The sequence below is a fragment of the Mauremys reevesii genome, linkage group 1 (genome assembly GCF_016161935.1).
Source record: "Mauremys reevesii isolate NIE-2019 linkage group 1, ASM1616193v1, whole genome shotgun sequence".
NCBI classification, from domain to species: domain Eukaryota; kingdom Metazoa; phylum Chordata; order Testudines; family Geoemydidae; genus Mauremys; species Mauremys reevesii.
The window spans coordinates 114,349,969-114,372,850 of NC_052623.1; the positions used below are offsets into that span (position 1 = coordinate 114,349,969).

The following is a 22,882-nucleotide window of genomic DNA, read 5'->3' on the forward strand; positions in this document are numbered from 1 at the left end:
AGTTCTGAGGGTCTTGCAGCAGATCAGTTTCTGATGAGAGGAATTGGGGTCCCAGAGTTGCATATGGTGTAACTTTTTTTTTTTTTAAACAATGTGTTCATGTTCTCATCTACCTCACTCCCATGAGTCCTTTTGATCTTAAACCAAATTGGGGAATCCCAGAAACCTCAGCTCAGTCACCACTCCTGTTTTTAATGGCTGACTGTCTTTGTTACTGTTACTTTAGAACATAAGAACAGCCATATTGGGTCAGACCAAAGGTCCATCTAGCCCAGTATCCTGTCTTCTGACAGTGGCCTATGCCAGGTGCCCCAGAGGGAAGAACAGAACAGGTAATCATCAAGTGATACATCCCCTGTCGTCCAGTCCCAGCTTCTGGCAAAACAGAGGCTAGAGACTCTGTCCCTGCCCATCCTGGCTAATAGCCATTGATGGACCTATCCTCCATGAACTTACCTAGTTCTTTTTTGAACCCAGTTATAGTCTTGGCCTTCGCAACATCCTCTGGTAAGGAGTTCCACAAGTTGACTCTGTGTTGTGTGGGGAAAAAATACTTACTTTTGTTTGTTTTAAACCTGCTGCCTAGTCCATGTGTTATGAGAGGGAGTAAATAACAGTTCCTTATTTACTTTCTCCACGCCAGTCATGATTTTATAGACCTCTATCATATCCCCCCTTGTCGTCTCTTTTCCAAGCTGAAAAGTCCCAATTTTATTTATTTCTCCTCATATGGAAGCCGTTCCATACTCCTAATAATTTTTGTTGTCCTTTTCTCAACCTTTTCCAAGTCAGTGTGTGTGTGTGTGTGTGTATGTGTATATGTATATATATGTATATGTATATGTATATATGTATGTATTTGAGATTGGGCAATGGCATCTGCACGCAGTATTCGAAATATGAGCTTATCATGGATTTATATAGAGGCAATGTGATATTTTCTGTTTCTTAAGAATTCCCAGCATTCTGTTTGCTTTTTTTACTGCCGCTGCACATTGAATGTATGTTTTCAGAGAACTATCCACAATTAATTCAAAATCTTTCTTGAGTGGTAACAGCTAATTTAGATGTACATAATTTTATATGTATAGTTGGGATTGTTTTCCAATGTGTATTACTTTGCATTTATCAACATTGAATTTCATCTGTCACTTTGTTGCCAAGTGACCCAGTTTTGTGAGATCCTTTTGTAGCTCTTTGCAATATGCATGAGTATCTATCTTGAATAGTTTTGTATCATCTGCAAATTTTGCCACCTTACTGTTTACCACTTTCTCCAGATTATTTATGAAATAAATATTAAATAGTACAGACCACTAGGGGACACCACTATTTACCCCTCTCCATTCTGAAAACTGACCATTCATTCCTACCCTTTGTTTCCTATCTTTTAACCAGTTACCAATCCATGAGAGGACCTTCCCTCCTATCTTAAGACCCTTTGGTGAGGGACCTTGTCAAAGGCTTTTGGAAAATCTAAGTACTCTATATCCACTGGCTCCCCCTTGTCCACATGCTTGCTGACCCCCGCTCCCCCCTCAAGAATTCTAGTAGATTGGTGAGGCATGATTTCCCGTTACAAAAACCATGTTGACTCTTCCCCACCAAATTATGTTCATCTATGTGTCTGACAATTCTGTTCTTTACTATAGTTTCAACCAGTTTGCCTGGTACTGAAGTCAGGGTTACCGGCCTGTAATTGCTGGGATCGCCTTGGAAGCCCTTTTTAAAAATTGGCGTCACATTAGGTATCCTCCAGTCATTTGGTACAGAAGCTGATTTAAATGATAGGTTACAAACTACAGTTCAGCAATTTCACATTTGAGTTCCTTCAGAACTCTTTGGTAAATACCATCTGGTCCTGATCACTTATTACTTTTTAGTTTATCGGTTTGCTCCTAAACCTCCTCTCGTGACACCTCAATCTGCGACAGTTCCTCAGATTTGTCACCTAAAAAGATTGGCTCAGGTTTGGGAATTTCCTCACAACCTCAGCCATGAAGACCGCTGCAAATAATTAATTTAGTTTCTCAGCAACTGCCTTATTGTTCTTGAGAGCTCCTTTAGCATCTCGATTGTCCAGTGGCCCCACTGGATGTTTAGCAGGCTTCCTGCTTCTGATGTACTTTTACTACTTTTTGAGTCTTTGGCTAACTGTTCTTCAAATTCTTTTTTGGCCTTCCTAATTACATTTTTTAAATTAATTTGTCAGAGTTTATGCTCCTTTCTATTTTCCTCACTAGGATTTAACTTCCACTTTTTAAAGGATGCCATTTTGTCTCTCATGGCTTCTTTTACTTTGTTGTTTAGCCATGGTGGCACTTTTTCAGTTTTCTTACTATGTTTTTTTAATTTGGGGTATACATTTAAGTTGAACCTCTATTATGGTGTCTTTAAAAAGTTTCCATGCAGCTTGCAGGGATTTTACTTTTTAACACTGTGCCTTTTAAATTTCTGTTTAATTAACTTCCTCATTTTTGTGTAGTCCCCCTTTCTGAAATTAAATGCTACAGTGTTGGAATGTTGTGGTGGTTTCCCTGCCACAGGGATGTTAAATTTAATTATATTATGGTCGTTATTACCAAGTGGTCCAGCTATAGTCACTTCTTGGACCAGATCCTGTGCTGCACTTAGGACTAAATCAAGAATTGCCTCTCCTCTTGTGGGTTCCAGGACTAGCTGCCCCAAGAAGCAGTCATTTAAGGTGTCAAGAATCTTAATCTCTGCATCCCGTCCTGAGGTGACACGAACCCAGTCAATGTGGGGATCGTTGAAATCCCCCATTATTATTGAGGTTTTTATTTTTATAGCTTCTCTAATCTCCCTGTGCATTTCACAGTTACTATCCCCATCCTGTGCAGGTGGTTGGTAATATATCCTTACTGCTATATTCTTCTTATTAGAGTATGGAATTACTATCCATAAAGATTCTATGGTATAGTTTGGTTCATTTAAGATTTTTACTTCATATGATTCTATGATTTTTTTTTGTACATATAGTGCCAGTCCCCCACCAGCACAACTTGTTCTGATCTTCTGATATATTTTGTACCCTGGCACTACTGTGTCCCATTGATTATTCTCATTCCACCAAGTTTCTGTGATGCCTATTTTATCAATATCCTCATTTAATATGTGGCACTGTAGTTCACACATCTTGTTATTTAGACTTCTAGCATTTGTATATAAGCACTTTAAAAACTTGTCACTTTTTAGCTGTCTGCCATTACATGATGTACTTGAATGGGCCTCTTTTTCATTTGACGGTTTCTCATCAGATCCTACCTGTATTTTTATCATTGTTCATCCTCTCCTCCTTACTAGGACATAGAGAATCTCCATTAATACATCCTCCCCTAAGAGATGTCTCTGTCTGAACCATGTGCTCCTCCATACCTGTTGGCTTTCCCCCAGCCCTTAGTTTAAAAACTGCTGTGACCTTTTAAATTTTAAGTGTCAGCAATCTGGTTCCATTTTGGTTTAGATGGAGCCCATCCTTCCTATATAGGCTCAAGTTTCCCCAGTTCCTAATAAATCGAAACCCCTCTTCCCTACACCATTGTTTCATCCATGCACTGAGACCCTGCAGTTCTGCCTATCTAACTGGCCTAGCACGTGGAACTAGAAGCATTTCAGAGAATGCTACCATGGAGGCCCTGGACTTCAATCTCTTACCTAGCAGCCTAAATTTGGCCTCCCGGACCTCTCTCCTATCCTTCCTTATGTCATTGGCACCTACATGTACCACAACCATCGGCTCCTCTCCAGCAGTACACATAAGTCTATCTAGATGTTTCGAGAGATCCGCAACCTTTGCGCCAGGCAGGCAAGTCACCATGCAGTTCTCCCGGTCTTCGCAAACCCAGCTATCTATGTTGCTAATGATCAAATTCCCTCAAAGACTATTACCTATCTCTTCCCGATAACTGGAGTTCCCTCCCCTGGAGAGGTATCCTCAGTGCGAGAGGACACCACAACATCATCTGGAAGGAGAGTCCCAATTATAGGATTGTTTCCCTTTGCTCCAGTTGGATGTTCTTGTTCCCTGAGACTTTCTTCCTCCTCAACAGCACAAAGGATGTCAGACTGGGGATGGAACCATTCTTCTGTGTCCGGAAAGTCTCATCTATGTACCTCTGTCTCCCTTAGTTCCTCTGTTTCAGCCACTCCGATCTCATGGTCTGTGAGGGTCCGGAGCTCCCTACACTGAATGCACACATACGCCACCTGCCCATACGTCAGGTAATCATACACGCTACATTGGTGCAATAAACTGGATAGCCCCCACTCTGTTGCTGGACTTTTGCCTGCATTCTCTTTTTACTTCTGCAGCTCATTGCTTTGTTGAATTTTTGTTTTTATTAATGGGTGTTTTTGGCATTAAGTTTAAAGAAGGTTAAATGTAGCTATTCTAGCCCCTCCTTCTCCCTTCTCATTCTCCCTCAAAACTCCCCTGTTATCTGCTCCTGTTCACTAGCTCCTCTTGTCGCTTAGGAGTGGGCTTTTTAAAGGTTTCCAGCTGTCCTCCCAACTGCCATGGGATCTTCTACTCTAGGTTGACCTATCACCCTTCATTCAGGAACCATAAGAGCTGCAGCAGATTCTCCCTTAGCGGATATAACACTCTATCCTCTGACCTATTAACACTCAGCAGATTCATCTCAATATAGTGAGGTCTAGCAAGATTAATAGGGTGCAATTAAGAAAGGGGAATACTTAGGAATCTTTGTCCTTGAATATACTTACTGTGAGCATTATCAAGCTGTCCAATATTCTCCTAAGGGAAGTGGTGAAATTTGCGTCTTTTGGGACACTTAAAACTAGACTGGACACGACACTAATATGGGGAGTCAGGAATAATTGTGCATTGGTGGGAAGATAATTAGTAACCAAATAGCCATCTACTATCTCTAATCCGATACCAGGAAAAGGTGTTGGTCACTTGTATATTGGAATTGATGTCTGAAAATAGAAAAGGAAACACTATTATTCATAAATGGTTCAAAAATATAATAGTGTAGCAGTTCTTAAACAGTTTGGTGGAGAGCCAACTGGCAGAATGGTGCTAGTGCTCCCCATTTTCAGTTACTTTAATTGCAGAGAAAACCCTGGAGGTCTGCAAAAGCAGTTGGAAAACAGAGGTGGTTTGTGTCTGGCTCTTTTGGGAGTCACTGCTACGTAGGAGGAAGAAAAGAAACTGGAACTGCTCTCAAGAATTAGAACCATTAGTTGGCGAAGAATGCTCAAAGGAGAGGAGGAGTAATACAGCCATGCAATGTGCCCAGGGGAGAAGGGAAACAGATAGAAGGAATTCATGTATGGGGACAAAACACTTACTGCATTAAACAGTCAAATATGCATAATTGCTTTCTTCATATCAATTTCCTTGTAGGCAATTGCTATAGTTGTCATAGGGATACTCTGCAACTCTCAGATGGACCAACTCTTTCCAGATAGTCTTTAGTAAAACTCTGTCCATGCTATGAGAGAATTTGCAAAACCTTGGACCGATTGATTTCTCAGTTTTATTTTGCGTTGTGTGTTCTACCAACATCTTATTTTTTTACTTGAAAATATTTTGGCAAAATTATTCTCTTGATCTCTAGATTGAAGTATTTTATATTTATTCTAGATAGGCAGATACTTCTGAAGTATTTTAATCAACCGTATTTTAGTGTTATGTATTTTTAGTATTTTAATTACTGAATGAGACACCTTACACCTGACTGAGCAGGTGGATCCTTGTGACCATATGGAGCCCTATTGATTTCCTGTACAGAATTCTGTCACATGGAGCTTGTTGCAGGCTCAGGGCCTGATATTACTTCCCCAGATATCTAAAGATGCAGGGGTGAGAGTAGTATATTTTCTCCCTTTTAAGGGAGGCATTCAAAAGAAAATTGAATAAATGATTTCATTCCAATTCACTTATTTTTTATGTTATCGTCTGTAAATATGTTGGCCAAAGAAAATATTTTAAAATGTACACTTGAAAATGAAAAGGTTCAGAGAAGGGCAACAAAAATGATTAGGGGTATGGAACAGCTTCCGTATGAGGAGAAATTAATAAGATTGGGACTTCTCAGTTTGGAAAAGAGACGACTAAGGGGGGATAAGATAGAGGTCTATAAAATCATGACTGGTGTGGAGAAAGTAAATAAAGTGATGTTATTTACTCCTCTTAACACAAGAACTAGGGGTCACCAAATTAAATTAATTGGCAGCAAGTTTAAAACAAAGAAAAGGAAGTATTTCTTCACACAACGCACAGTCTACCTGTGGAACTCTTTGACAGAGGATGTTGTGAAGACCAAGACTATAACAGTTCAAAAAAAAAAGATAAATTTATGAAGGATGGGTCCATCAGCGGCTATAAGCCAGGATGGGCAGGGATGGTATTCCTAGTCTCTGTTTGCCAGAAGCTGCAAATGGGTGACAAGGGAAGGATCATTTGATGATTACCTGTTCTGTTCATTCCCTTGGGCACCTGGCATTGGCCACTGTTGGAAGACAGAATACTGGGCTATATGGACCTTTGGTCTGACCCAGTATGGCTGTTCTTATGAAATGCTGAGGAGTGTTTTTCTGCATTGCTGTTTAATGCCCTAATCCTGTGATAAGGTCAGTGTGAGTGGACCCTGGCACTTTCACAGGGCACCACTGAAGTCAGTAGGGTTCTGCATGGGCAAAAGAGCTCGCTTGCACAAATCTGACTGTGGTGTTAAGGCCCATGGCTATTTTTTGAGTGAAGATGCATTATTTGTAAAAAGATAGTAAGATCACAGGTCAGAATTCAGATTCTTGTGTTTTCTTAGCAGAAAAGCTTGGGCAGTTGTGGTAACAGATATAATCATGCAGCCTTAGGAATAAAGTAAATAGCTTCCAATGTTTGAGGACTATTTGCCATGCATTGTAGCATCATTCCATGGGTAGATGGTACTGAAAATACCTGACGCAAGACTGCTGAGCTTGTTTAGAAGAACATGTATTTTGTATACCACTTTTGATGAAGCCTACTGGTGAAATACGTTCAATGTATATCAATAACAAGCTCGCTATTTTATGCAGACTGCCATGTCATATGAGACCTGTGAAACCAATGCATGTGCAGCAGCTTGTTTTTGAACAAAATCTTCATTATGAATACCTTGAATATGTATATCTGTTTGAACTAGATTTACTCCATTATCTTCAAGTTTAATTGGTTTCTCATGCATTGCCGTTCTGTAATTAAAATAATGTGAAGTCTATGCTTTGATAGATTTCCATATGGTACTTCTAAATTAACTTTGAACTTATATCTGTTGTCTGAATCCAAAGGTTACAACTGGGCTAAAATTTAAAAAGTCAAAATGACACTAACAGTGATGGAAATGAGAGCTGTATGTGCTCTTTATGATGCATGAAAAGGGTCTAAAAAGAATTTTATATGCATTTTTTTCCTGCCTGTTTTTTCTTTACATATCAGGAACATCTAGTCTGATGGTTTCTCCTTTTTTGTTGTTGTTGTTGGAGATTTCCAGTACATATTGGGGGCTTTAATTGAAGAGGTTGAAAATTCAGTCTCTAACAAACAGATCTTGTTCGAGTTGTTTATGGGCACTGTTTTGTTAATACTTACTTGACTCAAAGATTAAAAAAAAAAATCTGAATTAAAATCATTCACCTTGAATCATTTTTTCACTTCCTTGGTGTTTGATATCCTAATACTACTTGTTCTTCCGTTTTGTTCATTACGTTTTTAAAGAAAGCGTATACAAAGACCTGAAATTTCTAATGTGATTAAAATAAAAAAATGGGGGTGGGGACATTGCACATACAGCCTTTTTGGATGGATTCAAGAGGGAGATAACATTTTATTATCATAAATGAGGAAACAAGCAAAATCCCAATTATTTTCTCTTTTTGAAGTCACCTCTAAAGGACCAAGGAAAAATGCCTGTTAGAAAAAGTCGCTTGCCAGTTCTGGAACTTATCTGTGTAGTTGTAGTCTTTTTGCCACAGTCTCAGTTCTTTAAAATGTTTATCTTCATTAATAATAGTGTATTTCGGTATATAGTGATGGACTTCTGGTGTATGTCTTCAGTTTTACCTGTTTTAGGAACATAGTGGTACTTACATGCTAAACAAGATATCAGCTTTTAATGGCTAGTTGTAATAGTCATGTTAATGCATCACAATTTTTAGTTATGTATTTGCTTGAATGTAGATGATTTATTATTAGGATGACTATATGTCCCATTTTGGCTTGGGCAGTCCCTTTTGTTAAGCCCTGTTCCAGCTGTCCCGACTTGGCAAAAGTGGGGTGTGGAGGAAAGTGTGTGTGTGGGGTGAGCAGCGACGCCAGCCTTGCATGGAGGTCAGGCAGGGCTCGGGCAAACAGCGACACCAGCCCCAGCCTCGCACAGGGGCACAAGCAGGGCTTGGGCAACTGGCTCGGGCCAGCCCCTTTCAATGTCCTGTTTTCCCATTTTTGTAAATATGGTTACCCTATTTATTATGTTTGTGTGAAGTGGGAGAGGTTGTTTGCTCTTTTGTAAGCAGTTTAATGTGTTGCATTAAATTTGCCATGTGCCCAGATACCATGTTGATAGGCACATAATTATTTCAGAATAATATTTTAAAAACCTTATAGGCATTTAAAGAATACATTGATAAGGATGTAGGTGAGATAAATGACTTTTAAATGAATAATGCTCAACATTTAACTGCTAAAATATTGTATTAGTCAGGCACAGTTAAACTATTCTAATAGCTTTGCTGAAAGAACAAATATCTATTTTGTTCAGGTCTAGGGCAGCAAGTACCAAGAGCTTTTTCCTGGACATGATTGTTGCTACTGCTGCCCTGATAGTTTGTCCATTGGCATAGCATACTGTAATATGGGAGTTCTGGTGGAGGAGAAAAGACTAGATGACTTTCTCTGTGCGTTGGTGTGCCTGGTAGAGTTGACAACTAGACAGCGTTCTGTGCATGTAAAGCATCTGGGATGACCATGACTTGAGTTGCTCTCTATTTGAAAAGCAGGTTGCAGTTACTTTCGGAGGATGCCGTCTGTTCGAGCAACAAGGCCTGAGACTATCAACTGTCAGCTCCAGAGTGTACTTCTGGGGGAATTCTGAGCATGTGCATAATTAATGAGCTACGCATACTTCTAATTTTTTTGCACAGAAAAAAGCTTCTGCTGAAATGCTGCTGCAGTTCTGCCTTTTTCCCACCAGAGGGCATTGTGGTGATAGAACACAGCAGCAGCTCCCAGCTGGCTAGGGAAGAGAAAAAAACCTGTCTGTCTTCTTCACAGGTCCTGTCAGGCCAGGTCAGGAGATGGGCTATGGGAAGGCAGATGGCATGAGGCTGCTAGGGGGTCGGACAGGGGCTCATAAGGGCTAGTGTGGAAGGACAGACTGGGGTAGGGGCTGAATGGGAGTGAAAGTGCCATGTGGTGATAGGGGAGGGAGGTGCAGGGCCACATAGGCACAGGGGGTGTCTGAGTGGGGACGCAGAGACACATGGGGACAGGGGGAGGGGGTACATGGATGGGCTGGCTGGGTGGAGGCACAGAGACATGGGGACGGATGGAGGGGATACAAGGACCCATAGGGGCAGGGTAGTGGCTGGGTGGGTGCACAGAGCCACATGGGGATGGGGAGAGGGGTGCAGGGCCACATGGGGATATGGGGAGTGGATGTCTGAGTGGAGGTGGAGGGATACGTGGACAGGCGCTGCAAGAACTCATGGGGATGCAGGAACACATGGGGACAGGCAGATGTGCCTGACTGAATGGGACAGGTTAGGGGCCAGCTAGGGGCTGCGTGAGGGAAGCTCCCTAATACCCCTCCCCCTCCCCAAAAAATTAAAAAAAATTGTTCCATACTTTTCCCACCCATACCTAATCACCCTCCAAGTTGACACCCAGGCTCCTTCCTAGCAACTTACTTCCCTCTCCCTGAGCCCCTCCGTTACCCCTGACTCTCTCAAGCCTTTGAATTGCTTCTGAGAAGTGCGGGAAATACGGTTCTGTATTGTAGTTTAAATGAATTATTAATACAGAACTCTGAGTAATATGCCTAGTTAGGAATCTGTTTGTCAAACATTTCCTGAATACTTGCTGACAGGTATTTTGAAATAAATGATTAAGAAAAGTTAAAACTTCTGTGATTATATTGTTGTTTTGACAAAATATGCAGAATTTTGCAGAATTTTAAAATATTGTGCACATAATTTTTAATTTTTTGTTGCAGAATTTTTATTTTTTGGCACATAATTCCCCCAGGAATAACAGTGTAGTAGTGGTAAAGGAGTGAAATTTGGAGGAGCAGCCCAGTATAATGAGTTAATGAAACTCTTGTCACTCCTGCTCTTCATACTTGCTTAGACTAGCAGACCAAGTGCTTAAGTCACTTGCATGATATTGAGTTCTTTATGTAGTCTTGGGTGAACGCAGGCGATTCTATGCTCATTTGTCTGCTCCCTACAAGAGAAGAAAACTATTGCTATTGGCAACTTGTCCAGCGGAGAGATCTGTTATTGGCCACTGGCCCACATGTATCTCAGAACCTAAAAATATCTTCAGAGGTTGTTGACCTCTTAAAAATATGATTTGCACTGCATTTTAGCTATGGACTCTTAGAAGTTTTCTTTGGTGAAAGAAAGAGACAAGGCAGTGATTTAACTTGTGTGGGCTATGGACAGTATAATCTTTGCTGTTGCTGAGCAGAGTGATTTCAGTGGAAACAAAAGTAAGTTTCAGAGCAATTAGATAATACAAGTGTGCAGAGGCACTGACGTTCTGGTTTCCTCAGGGGTGCTTGATCCCTGCTCCGCCCAAGGCCCTGCCCCACTCCACCCCTTCCTCCAAGGCCCTTGCCCTGCCAGTTTTTGCCCGTGAGTACACACTGCCCTCGTTTCTTCCCCCCCCCCCCCAGTGCCTCCTGCATGCCACTGAAGAGCTGATCACTGGCAGGCGTGAGGTGCTGGGAGAGAGGGAGAGGTGCTGATCAGCGGGGCCGCTGGTGGGTGCTGTACACCCACTATTTTTTCCTCATGGGTGCTCTAGCTCTGGAGCACCCACAGAGTCAGCGCCTGTGCAAATGTGGCTCAAAAGGTGGGGATAAGGAGCAAGATGTAATCAAAGCAATAAGTTTCTTTCTGCAGTTCTAAACTATAAGTACAGCTAAGTATTGCTTCAAGAATAGTCTAAAAGGCCAAAGTTCTAGGAGGTATCATGGTCCTAGATTCTTACAGAAAAATTGACTCACTTTTGTGATATTCTAGAAGTCGAGCTTCAGTCAACTCAGCTATAAAAAGCTATCTGAAAAGTTGCCTGACTTGAGTTAAATAAATGAATGAATAAATAAAATGAAACTGCACATGTGCAAAGGAGATCTGATTGACAGTTAGCAATTAATTGAGCTTGACTAACTGCTGATGGTATATGGGAGTTTTAATTGCAGCCTTCCTACACCAGCATCTATGTTTGGAAAGAAGAACTTATGCCTGAAAAAGGGCTGTCCGTTTGCACTTCTTCAGTCCCTGGGGATTCCACCAGGGAGGGGTGGGGGTAGCTTTAATTTACATTTGAGGCTCCATAGGAGTGTTGCTGGCCAGGGTGGATTTGATTTAAATCACTAGTCGGGAAGACCTCAATTTAATCATGGATTTCTGCATAAAAGTGCATTCTTGTTTGGTTGTTACAACCTTAATACATATTCTTCACAACTCAGAGATAGATGTAGGCTTCATTTTTAGAAGGTACACACTCTACATTTTTAAAGTGATTTATTTTGAAAACTTTTCAGATTACTTTTACAGCTATATCAGAAAATGAATGATTGTTTAGTTCAGGGATCGGCAACATCTGTCACGCGGCTCGCCAGGGTAAGCACCTTGGTGGGCCGGGCCAGTTTGTTTACCTGCCGCATCGGCAGGTTCGGCTGTTTGCGGCTCCCACTGGCCATGGTTTGCTGTCCCAGACCAATGGGGATGACGGGAAGATGCAACCAGCACATCCCTCGCCCACACCGCTTTCCACTGCCCCCATTGGCCTGGGACGGCGAACTGTGGCGAGTGGGAGCTGCGGTCTGCCGAACCTGCCGACGCGGCAAGTAAACAAACTGGCCCGGCCCAGTAAGGTAAGCATCCAGGCAAGCCGCATGCCAGAGGTTGCCGACCCCTAGTTTAGTTATTTCATTTACCAAAGTTAATTGAAGCAGATATTTATGAAGTCATTGGGAAGTGAACTATCTGCAATTCAACAGAGGCTAATCATTAATATTTGGAGGATTTTCTTGCCATGCTGTATTAGGAGGAGAACATCACCAGACAGACATGTAAATTGTTTTATTTAACTAAAACAATTACGTTATGTATTCTGGATATTTTTCTTCAACAGCAAACATACTATTTTAACAAAACAAGCATATGAATTATTGAATTTAAATATTCAAGTTTTTTAAAATCAGGTTTGCTTTTGTTAAAATTGTTTTTAACTAAAATAGTTAAATGAAATATTAAAAAATAAATACATCGGTGTCAGCCAGGTCAACATGAGAAACTTAAAATATTGGCTTTTGCACATAACTCAGTCATCTTCACCTTCATTGTTCTGTTTGTTCACAATCTGGAAAAGAAAAACAAGCTTTCCTGCTTTTTCAAGTCCCAAACGATTTCTCAGTTTCGAATGAATTAGTCCAAAGGAAGAAAATATTCTTTCTACATCAGCAGAAGAAGCTACTGCTGTTAAAAGTGAGATTATCACTTCAACAGCCTCTGAATCCAAGTGCTTAAGTGACTTCCACCAGTTCACTGGTGTGACTTTCTTTAAAACATCATCGGCAAACATATATTTCTTGAATGGTTCACCCTTAGCTCTGAAGTTTATTATAGTTGGCATTATGGAGGGATGATTGCTGGATGTCCATCATAGCCAACTCCTCTTCTTCAGCAGTTAAGGTTTGACCCTGGTACTGAGTACTGACAATATTTGCAAGAAAATGGCCTGGAGATGGTGTTCGTCCTATTCATTTTTTTTATGCTTGTAATTTAACTCTGTCATTGTATATTTCTCTTTTTAAGATCTCACTCAGTTCCTTCCAGATTTCAACAGCGTCAGCAATAACAGCCATTTCCCTGCATTTTGTTCAAAGCTACAGAAATAGGCTTCAGAGTACTCAGCATGTGTTCAACATTTCTCTTAAGCCCAATGTTGAGAACTTTGGCTGTGATAGTGCCATCTATTTTTTCACGATTTTGTTCACAAACGGTCATCGAATTAGGCAAGTTCTTGATATAGTGCTCAAAACAGTCCACTACTGAGTTCCATCACACATCTTGTGGGAGAGTTAGCTTGGTTCCTCTCACTTTTTTTCAGAGCAGCTGCTGCAAAGTGGTTGTTATGGAAGTACTTTTTCAATTTCAACAACATTTAGCCTTTTATTTCTGGAACACTGAAGGCTTTGGCTAGGAGTTGCATCAAATGAGCACTGCAACTGTATGTTATCAGCTTGGGGCTCTTCTAAACAATTTCTTCTCATCTTGGATACATTTGCAGCATTGTCTGTGACCAAACTGTGTACTAGACTTCTGATATTTTTTTCCCACAGTTTGTTATAGCTTTTACTGCTGCTACTTGTAAGTATTCTGCTGTGTGTGCATTTCCTGATGTATCAGTTGTTTCTGTAAGGAAGACATTCCTTTCTTCTGCTGTCACACAAGCACATACAACAGGATCATTGTGGATATTGCTCCACCCATCAAGACTCAGGTTAACAATTTTACCCTCTGGACCTTTTGCACACTGCTCAATTTCTCTTTCATACACTTTATTCAGTAATTTGTCTGTGATATCTGCTCTGTTGGGTGGGCTGTATCCTGGTCTTAATGACTGAACCATGTTAATAAAGTGTGGGTTCCCAGTCATACGGAAAGGAGAGTTTGTTTCATAAACAACGGGGCAATTTTTTCATCAGTGACCTCTCCTTTGTGATAAGTAACAGCAGATTACAAAAATATCTATGGTTGTTTCTGGATGATGGAGATTATTTTTCTTCTTGCAACAGGTGATATACTGTGGCTATGTGACATACATGATGTGACTGAAACACTATCCTAGGCAGATAACTCTGAAACTGTAGAAAATGATGGTGCTCTTGAAGGTGGATAGTCTTCAGAATCCTGTATGTTGAGGATTGATTCTCCTAAACAAAATAAGTCAATGCAGTTATTTAATTATTACCACCATACTGCTGCTTTAGTATTACTCATTGCGTTCACTGACACTCAGTACTACTTTAAAGGTGAAATTGTAAAAGGAAGATCTGCTATCACAACTGCATCTAAAATGATAGTACCATAGAGTAACAACTATATTTTTATCTCAAACATGAGAATTCAGGAATGGTCCAGAAGGAAGACAGGCAGTCCTTAAGAAAGAAGTATGAAATAAAAATGTTTACCAACCTGAAGGTCCTGCATGTTCAGACATGTTCCTTTCATCGTCCTCATCAACGCAGCTTCCTCCTGAGAAGGGACACGTCTCATGACGATGTTTCATTCGAGCAACTGGGCCTTTCATTTCTTTGTTTCACTGTTTGCATTTTTGCATGTATGCCTGTCTTAGCCACAGGTAGAGGAACTTCATTAAAATATTCCCAAACTGGGTCTCTCTTTATGGCCTCCTGCCATTCTAGGTTTTCCCTTCTAGTAAGAGAATGATACGCTAGATCTCAAATCAATGAAGGCTACACTCAGACCTCAAGACTTCTGGAATATGCTGCTCAAACAGTTTCACTTTTGTTTCCACTGCCTGTCCCTCCCTCTCACATTTTTCTCCAGACTTCTTCTCCTTGTCCAGATCTATTGTGCCCCCAACAATCTTCTATTAAGTGAACTTTTTGAAACTTTGCACTTTTAGGGAGAAGTAAGGGATTGACTCTCTTTGTACACAAATTTGCAGAGGGGCAAGAGGGTTGAGGTAGGTTAGTTAGATAACTAACTAAACGTTTTTGCTGTTAACAAGCGTGTTATCTCTGGAGACACAAATCCACAGTTTTGAGAACTGCAAAACTAAGCATCTCTGATGGTATCTTCTAGACTGAGCACTGAGTCTTATTCGGTAGATAGAAAGTTTAACCTAAATAATCTATACAGAAGCCTCTGGAACCCCATAAGATTGGGTCCTTAATCCATAAAGTATTGGAACTCATTTACAAAACTCTCCTTACACATTCCATGAATATATTGTCTCATACTATAGAATTAGAATTTATAATCCCTATTCTGTGATGAGATATCTTCGAGCTATAATGTATCTTAATTACAACTATCTTTAGATTGTTTTGATAAAATGCTTCTTGAGAAAAAAAACCTATCAGATTTAAATTAAAAAAAATATTTTTTAAAAATATTTATTCACCCTGTTGCTGGCAAAAAGCTGTGTGGTAGAAGAGATAAGTATTTTGTGTGCTGTTACCAAGCCACCCTACTGGTCTCCTCAGTCCACTGTTTGGACTTCTGAATGGTGAGTTCAGGCCCTTTTGGTCAGAGCATGGTGTGCATCCAGCATGCATCTTTCCCTTCCTCATACAAACTTTCTGCCATCAGGGGCTAGTAGCCTCAATTTTGCTGTAACAGTGAGGAGATTGAGTCACAGGTTGCTGCTATCTAAAGTGAACATCCTGGGCAGATGAGGTAGACACACAATCCCCTACAAGGGCAGTTGATGATGTCAGGACATTCCAAGATCTCATGTCGCAGATCAGAGACATTGGATGTTGAGAAACAGTGATCCAGGAAAAGTCCAAAAGTTCTGATGTACTGAGCTCCACAACCCCTGACAAGAGCACCCTCCCCTATCAACAATGGTATCTGGAGCTGGCAAAGGGACTTTTGCAGATACTGCCACTCTTTTTCCTACTTGGTTGGATGTGGGAGGAAGAGTTATGAAGTTCCTCCAAAGACACTACCTTCCTGTTGAAGATGCAAGCTACAGGACATAAGAGGGCCAGATGGAGGTGAGAACTGTGTTATAGATGGCCATGGCTGCATCCAACATGGCCATGACGTAAGTTAGCCATCTCTTGTCAAGATGAGACTGGCCTCATAGCTGCCAGCATCTGGCACATCAAATTAGTGTAGAGGACCTAGCCTTTGAAGGGATGGAGGTTTTTAGCAGCAGAAAGGATGAAGCACTCCATGCAGCTGAAGACTCAAAGGCCTGCTGCGAAGAAGGCTCTGCGGGTTTTTTCTCTTCCCTAGCTGTCTGGGAGCTGCTGCTGTGTTCTATCACCACAGCGCCCTCTGTTGGAGGGGGGAAGGTGGAACTGCAGCAGCTTTTCAGCAGAAGCTTTTTTTCTGCGTGAAAAACTAAAAATATGGACAGCTCATTAATTATTCATTCATGCAGTGGTGCAGAATTCCCCCAGGAGTAAATAGGATTATAAGGGATAGTCAGTGTTGATTTGTCAAGAACAAATTACCCCAAACCAACTTGATTTCCTTCTTTGATAGAATTAGTGATCTAGTGAAGGAGGGGAAGCAGTAGACATGATGTACCTTGTGGTCTAGATGAAATTACTGTAAGATGGATGCAAAACTGGTTGAAAGACCATAGTCAAAAAGTAGTTACCAATGGTTTGTGTCAAATTGGCAAGGCGTGTCTAATGCGGTCCTCTAGGGGGTGAGTCCTGGGTCCGAAACTATTCAGTAAGGCTAAGTTTACATCATGGAATATGTGACTTCCATGACATTTTCCACTTCAGCCCCAGGGTGGTGGGGCTGGAGCTGTCAACCAGCAGGGGCCCTGGAGTTCCCAGCTGCCTCAGGGGGTGGAGTCCCTTGCAGCTCTGAGCCCCCACAGGGGGTGCCCCCCAGCAAATCCTGGCTGCTGCAGGTGCCAAGTGCCCCCCCCCCCCGATGCTATGGGTGCCGCCTCCCCACCTGTAGCTCCCTGGCGCTGCTCTTTTTCTCCCCCCCTCCAGCTCCCAGTTGCCATGCTTCAAAAGTAGCCATTCTTCAACAAAAAAACCTTAAAAAACAGACTTAAAAGAGAAACTGCAGAGCTACAATTCATTTGCAAACTTTACACCATCAATTTGGGCTTGAATAGGGACTGGGAGTGGCTCACTACAAAAGCAATTTCCTCTCTCTTGATATTGACACCTCCTCATCAATTATTGGGAGTGGACCACATCCCCCTGACTGAATTGGCCTTTTACATTGGTTCTCCACTTGTAAAGTAATTTCTTTCTCTATTTATGCCTGCATCTGTAATTTTCACTCCATGCATCTGAAGTGGGGTTTTTTACCCATGAAAGTTTATGCCCAAATAAATCTGTTAGTTTTTAAGGTGCCACCGGACTCCTCGTTGTTTTTGTCCTTTTCTACCAACTGTTGCCAGGTGGGGCCTAGCTACTAACCTGTTTAGCAGTTACTAAGTTCAGGAAGTTGAGGTTTATTGATCATTAAGAGGAAGCACATATATGTATACTTATGACATTTATTCTTAATTCAAGGCTTATTATAATTTTACTGACAATTTTGTAAGCATATTCTGGATAATGATGCAGAAATCTGTTTTTCTGTCTCTCTGCTTTGTTTTCTTGTGGGATGGCCTTTGATTTTTTTCTGTGGAATATGTCACCGGTATAGTTGTTAGTATGCTATTTAAGTATTTTAAAGAACAGATGTTTTCCACAAAATTTTATTTACTACATACTTTATTAGCCATTTTGGGGTGGAGATACAATAGTTATTTTAGTTAGTTAGTTATAATTTATTTTAGTTAGTTAGTTGCAGTTGTAATTTGGAAACCTGGGTTGGGGAAGTCTTAATGAATTACATTAGACCTTTTAAAATTAATAGTAAAGAACTTATAGCTTTCTGCAGATACTGTAAATGTAAATTATTTTTTTTTCTTTACTAGGCTGGACTAATCGAAGCCAATGGAGAGCTTAAGGTTTTTATAGACCAAAACCTTAGTCCTGGAAAAGGTAAGAAAATACTTTATCAGAAAGATACTTTCAGGTTTGGCCTTGGATATACAGCTCTACCTCGATATAATGCTGTCCTCGGGAGCCAAAAAATCTTACCACATTAGAGGTGAAACTGCATTAGGTGAAACTTGCTTTGATCCACTGGCGTGCGCAGCCTCCCTCTCCCCCGCCCCCCCCCCCCCCCGGGAGGACTGCTTTATCGCACTATATCCGAATTTGTGTTATATTGGGTCGCGTTATATCGAGGTAGAGGTGTACTTAAGTGTGTTACGGGCAATAGAAGACCTTGACAACTGCTTCCTTAGCACAGTTTTTTATAAAGCTTTTCTTATAGCTCATTTTTATACTCTAGTTAATCAGTTCTGAAGATTTACTATGGCTACAACTGTGTGAAGTTCATTGGTGGTTCAGCTGGTATTCCATAGGTGGCCAGTCATTAGTGTAGCTGCACTGGTACAGATATCTAGCAGAGACAGGCAAAGGTGCTGTAAGCCATGATTTGCACCAGTGCATTTTCAGTTGGAGAAAATGGATTAGTGCAAATTGCCGTTTAAATTGTCTCTGCCTGTCTAGGCTAAGCACTTGCCACTCAGTAGTGGCTGGCTGTCACTGTCTACCATGGGGATTTGTCCAAGTTACAGCTAAGGCCTGAGATAGTGTTCTTAATATAAATCTTCCTGACTAGGTAATTCAGTTAGGTAATAGCTGCATTGTCTAAGTCTTCATTACTGCAGTGATCTAAACATTTTTGTACTCTCATAGGCTGTAGAATTCTATTTCTGTGTGACACATGATCTCAGGTACTAAACTCCAAAGCTGATGCAATGTTATGTGCTGAATGCTTCAACTAGCAAAGGCAAAAGGAAATTTGATTCCTTTATTTCCTCCCCTCTTCCCCCCCCGCCCCGATTCTCTGAGGTAGATTCTCTCTGTAACCCTTCCGTTTGTACTTGTACTTGTCAGCAGGAGTATAACGCTAAACTGGTGAGTGTAGGTGTAGAGCATTAATTGTAATATATGGGTTCATAGTTTTTTCTTATTTTTATACCCTGGAAAACAAAACAAGGGCTTTTCTTTGATTTAATTATTTATTTTTAAAAATATCTCTATATACTCCTATCGTTCCGGGCTGGTCCTAGTGGCTTTTCATGGTAGATGTGATATTGCCAGCAGAGTGTACTCTGGGCTGTTTACATGAAACAAAAAGAGTTAGCAGTCTGTATTTAGGTAGGTGAGACTTTCTTCTGCCATGATCCTCCATCCCCAAAATTGAAGTGAATAATACACTGAATTATTCATTTACTTTTCAGTTCACGTAGCACATAACACCCAGAGCTGGTATATTTTTCTTGATATTTGTGAATCATATTTTTAAAAAGTAGAATAAGGAGAAGTTTATTTTAAGTTTCAAGGGCAACTGAAAAGTGACTGGAAAATAAGTAGGGCTTCGCTTCAGTACCTTAAATGTAATTCTGTATAAAATTTTCTCTGTTTAAGTAGTTTTAAATAAAGTTTGTGCTAGCCCTGCAGACTCTGCCTGCTGTCTGAAAATCAAGCTTTGTTCTTTCTGGCTTGTGTGTCACCACCAATAAGATTCAGCAGTCCACATTGTGCCCTCAGTTATCCTGTGCATTATCCTCAGTGGGGTTACGGGCGTAATTGAAGGCAAAACTTTCCCTGTTATTGGAACTTGTTTAATAGCACTTTTTATAGAGGAGCTAGAATAGAATCCAGCAAACTTGATCATTGTTATATACACTGTACAGCAGGGGTCGGCAGCCTTTCAGAAGTGGTGTGCTGAGTCTTCATTTATTCACTCTAAGGTTTCGCGTGCCAGTAATACATTTTAAACATTTTTAGAAGGTCTCTTTCTATAAGTCTAGAATATAACAATAGTTTAGTTATATGTGTAAAGGAAATAAGGTTTTTAAAATGTTGAAGAACCTTCATTTAAAATTAAATTAAAATGCAGAGCCCCCAGGACCGGTGTCCAAGACCCGGGCACTGTGAGTGCCACTGAAAATCAGCTTGCATGCCACAGGTTGCCTACCCCTGCTCTACAGTGTTAACAGGAGTTTAAAGAAGTAAATTTTTTTGTCACTAAAATATCCAGGTTTTTATTCTGTTGACAAAGGAGGTGTCAATTTTACATGTCTGTATTTTTGACAATATCTGTACCTTATGGTTTGGTAGGTATTTTTTAAAACAGGCATTTCAAATCAAACTGTATATCATGTACTGAAGAAGAGTTTGTTTTCACTATCTAATCTATAAACTGTGTATCATTATATAAGAGCCCCATCCAGCTCCCATTAAAGATGAAGGAAAGACTCCCATGGATTTCAGTGAGCAGGAATCCGTCCTCAGTGTTAGATTGAAAACGTTGAGAGATGCCTATTGGGCTGTAATATCTCTATCCTTGTTTGTGTTATCAGATTTTCCTCCATTCTGGTTCCATGAGGAATGTGATGGTGAAAAGGTGTACCCAGAGTCTGTTGTTGAAAGCTTTACCTCCTGATCCCTCAAATTTGATACATTTAGCATGCAAAATTTATTGTAGCTACCATGAAGTTCTTGAAGGATGTCTTTGAGGAAACATGAACCTATGACAGTGAGACTTTGGGCATGGGCTCTGTGTTGTATAAGCTGTGGACAGTACCCAGGCTGGGAAAAGTTCTGTTGTTCAGAAGTCCAGGACAAGTAGAAATGCTACCTCCTCATGAAAAAGTGATCAGTTTCCTCAGTTCTAAGGTGCAGCCATAGATCTGCCAGTCAGATGGGGAGGGTATCTGGAGGGTTCAGAGGGCTGAGATGGCTTAATGGTAAGGAAGAGAGAAGATAGAGCAGAGCAATAGAGCCTTCTAAACTATAGACCACGGTTAGATAGTTCAAAGGCAGTTGTCTTTGCCAGAACACAAGTGATAGCCTTGGTTGGCAACTGAAACTGAGTGGGTAAAATTGGCTATAGTTTGATTTGACTTTGGGCTTTTTCTAGTATCTTGTTACAGCTGACTTTTTTTTTTTAAATTGAAAAATGACTGGAATACATCAAACTATCATTGGAATTTTGATGGCTAATCCAGTGACAAGTCTGTAGCTGAACAAGAATTGGTACACATCAAATTCTGCTACAGCTGATCATATTGCACCCTACACTGCTTTAGGAGTTGCAGGTAACAAGATTGAATAACTCAAGTCAAAACTAGTTGCTCTGAATTTAGATTGTGTGACAGTGAATATGAACTGTTTAAGTGGTATGAAGGCCAACTTTAAACAAGAAACTATTCATGTTTGTGCACTGCATCAACAATAAATTTGAAACTTGATATTCAGGATCTCGAGATTATCTAAACAGTTGAAATGTATTTTGAAAGATCTTTTCAGATCTTATTATTTAAGTCCCAGAAGACCCCTTCAGTTGATGTTGCCTTTGATGCAACAGTGAGCTATTTTGGAATATCTTCAGTATAAACTGAGTTACTAGTCAGGCCAAAGCATAGAAAAAATGATCAAAAATTATATTTTGCCTGTCACCAGTTTGAATTGTATTGCAAAAAACTGAATGAGGGAGTGATGTAGCTCAAGTTACAAGCATTCTTAAGGATAATTTATGAGTAAGTCTATCATGGAAATACAATTGTAATCACCATTGCAGCTGAAGACTCTGAGCCTCTCCTTGAGACACAAAAAAAATCTCTAGTTTAAGGCTTTGCAAAGGCTAGAAGATGCTTGATGGAGCTTGCAGCCGTGGAAGGCAATATTGCTGTTTATGTCCAAAAAGCTCTCCTTAGAGCTGACAGATTTGAAGATCTGGATCTTCAGAGGCACAGTTGTCAAAATATAAGATCTATGTTTGGCATTTATGTGTTCAATAGCAGATTCAGATTCATCACGTTACAACCAGCAATATTCATGTGGCTTCAGTATTTTGGCTCCATAAAATGGCTTATTCTTTGAAGGCCTCTGTGCATTCACACTCATGGGATATGATGCCTCTGGTGTTGTGCTGTGCAGCTGTATAGAAAAGCAGTGTCTGAGTGCAAAGGGCAGGAGCACTCTTGTGCTAGGATGATGTCATTAGCTCCATCTGTATATGGGAGTGCGCACTCCTCCTCTTTCTTCCTTCCCCCTCCCCCCCACACCTCAGTTCCTTCTTTGTTGCCACAGAGAGCTAATGGAAATACCTTTCCTGTTCATGAGACTAGTTAGGAACTATTCAAAGAAAACAAGCTGCTGTTAGTGTTAGGTTACTTGAGACAATTAGCCTTGGGTTATCCCCAAAATCATGGCAGGTCCTGAACCCCATAGAGGGTTCAAAAGAGATGCAACCTACTCAGCTATCGTCTCTGAGACAGAGACGCGTTTGGTGTCTTCTGTGCCTGGAAGAATTGCACATAGTATTTCAGTGCACAATTTTGCTATGCTTTTATTCCTTGAATGAGGGGCATCTCAGGGTGCAAGTTCATTTTACTTTAGTAAGCTTCCAGTTGGACCATCCTGATACTCCTGTGGGAGATTTGACTTCTGATTCTTTGCCAATGTCTTCTGTAAAGCCACTTGAGACGCATCGAGCTGCTCTTGACTTGTCTCCCTCATTGTCGAGCCTGAGGTCCAGCTCCCCAAGGCCAATGCCTACAGTGGCCAAGCTTCCTATCCTGTACTGTCTGGAGCTGCAGACTTCACCTGGGCAGTCTGCACTGGCACCAAAGCCTATATCTGCATTGAAGACTCCTGTGGTGCCATTAGTCAACTTGGTGACCAAAAAAACAGTTTTTCAGATCTCTCTGTGATCCTGCTCTGAGGAAAATGAAAAGAAAGTATTCAAACTCGAGTCCGAGGAGGAGGCAGCATTGTTTTCTTTCTCTGCCACCGGCATGTTTCCTTTAGAGAGA

The 22,882-nt window shown here is 40.8% G+C and overlaps 1 protein-coding gene across 12 annotated transcripts in view; it reads left to right on the forward strand.

Annotated features, from left to right (window-relative positions):
* TFDP1 (transcription factor Dp-1) overlaps positions 1-22,882 on the forward strand; it is a 129,129-nt gene that overhangs the window by 3,863 nt on the left and 102,384 nt on the right. For all 12 annotated transcript variants that reach the window (XM_039539727.1, XM_039539751.1, XM_039539748.1 and 9 more), the window contains one exon: positions 17,921-17,987. In XM_039539727.1, the coding sequence (XP_039395661.1) occupies positions 17,921-17,987 (67 nt within the window). Of the gene's footprint in view, positions 1-17,920; positions 17,988-22,882 lie in introns of those variants that run through there.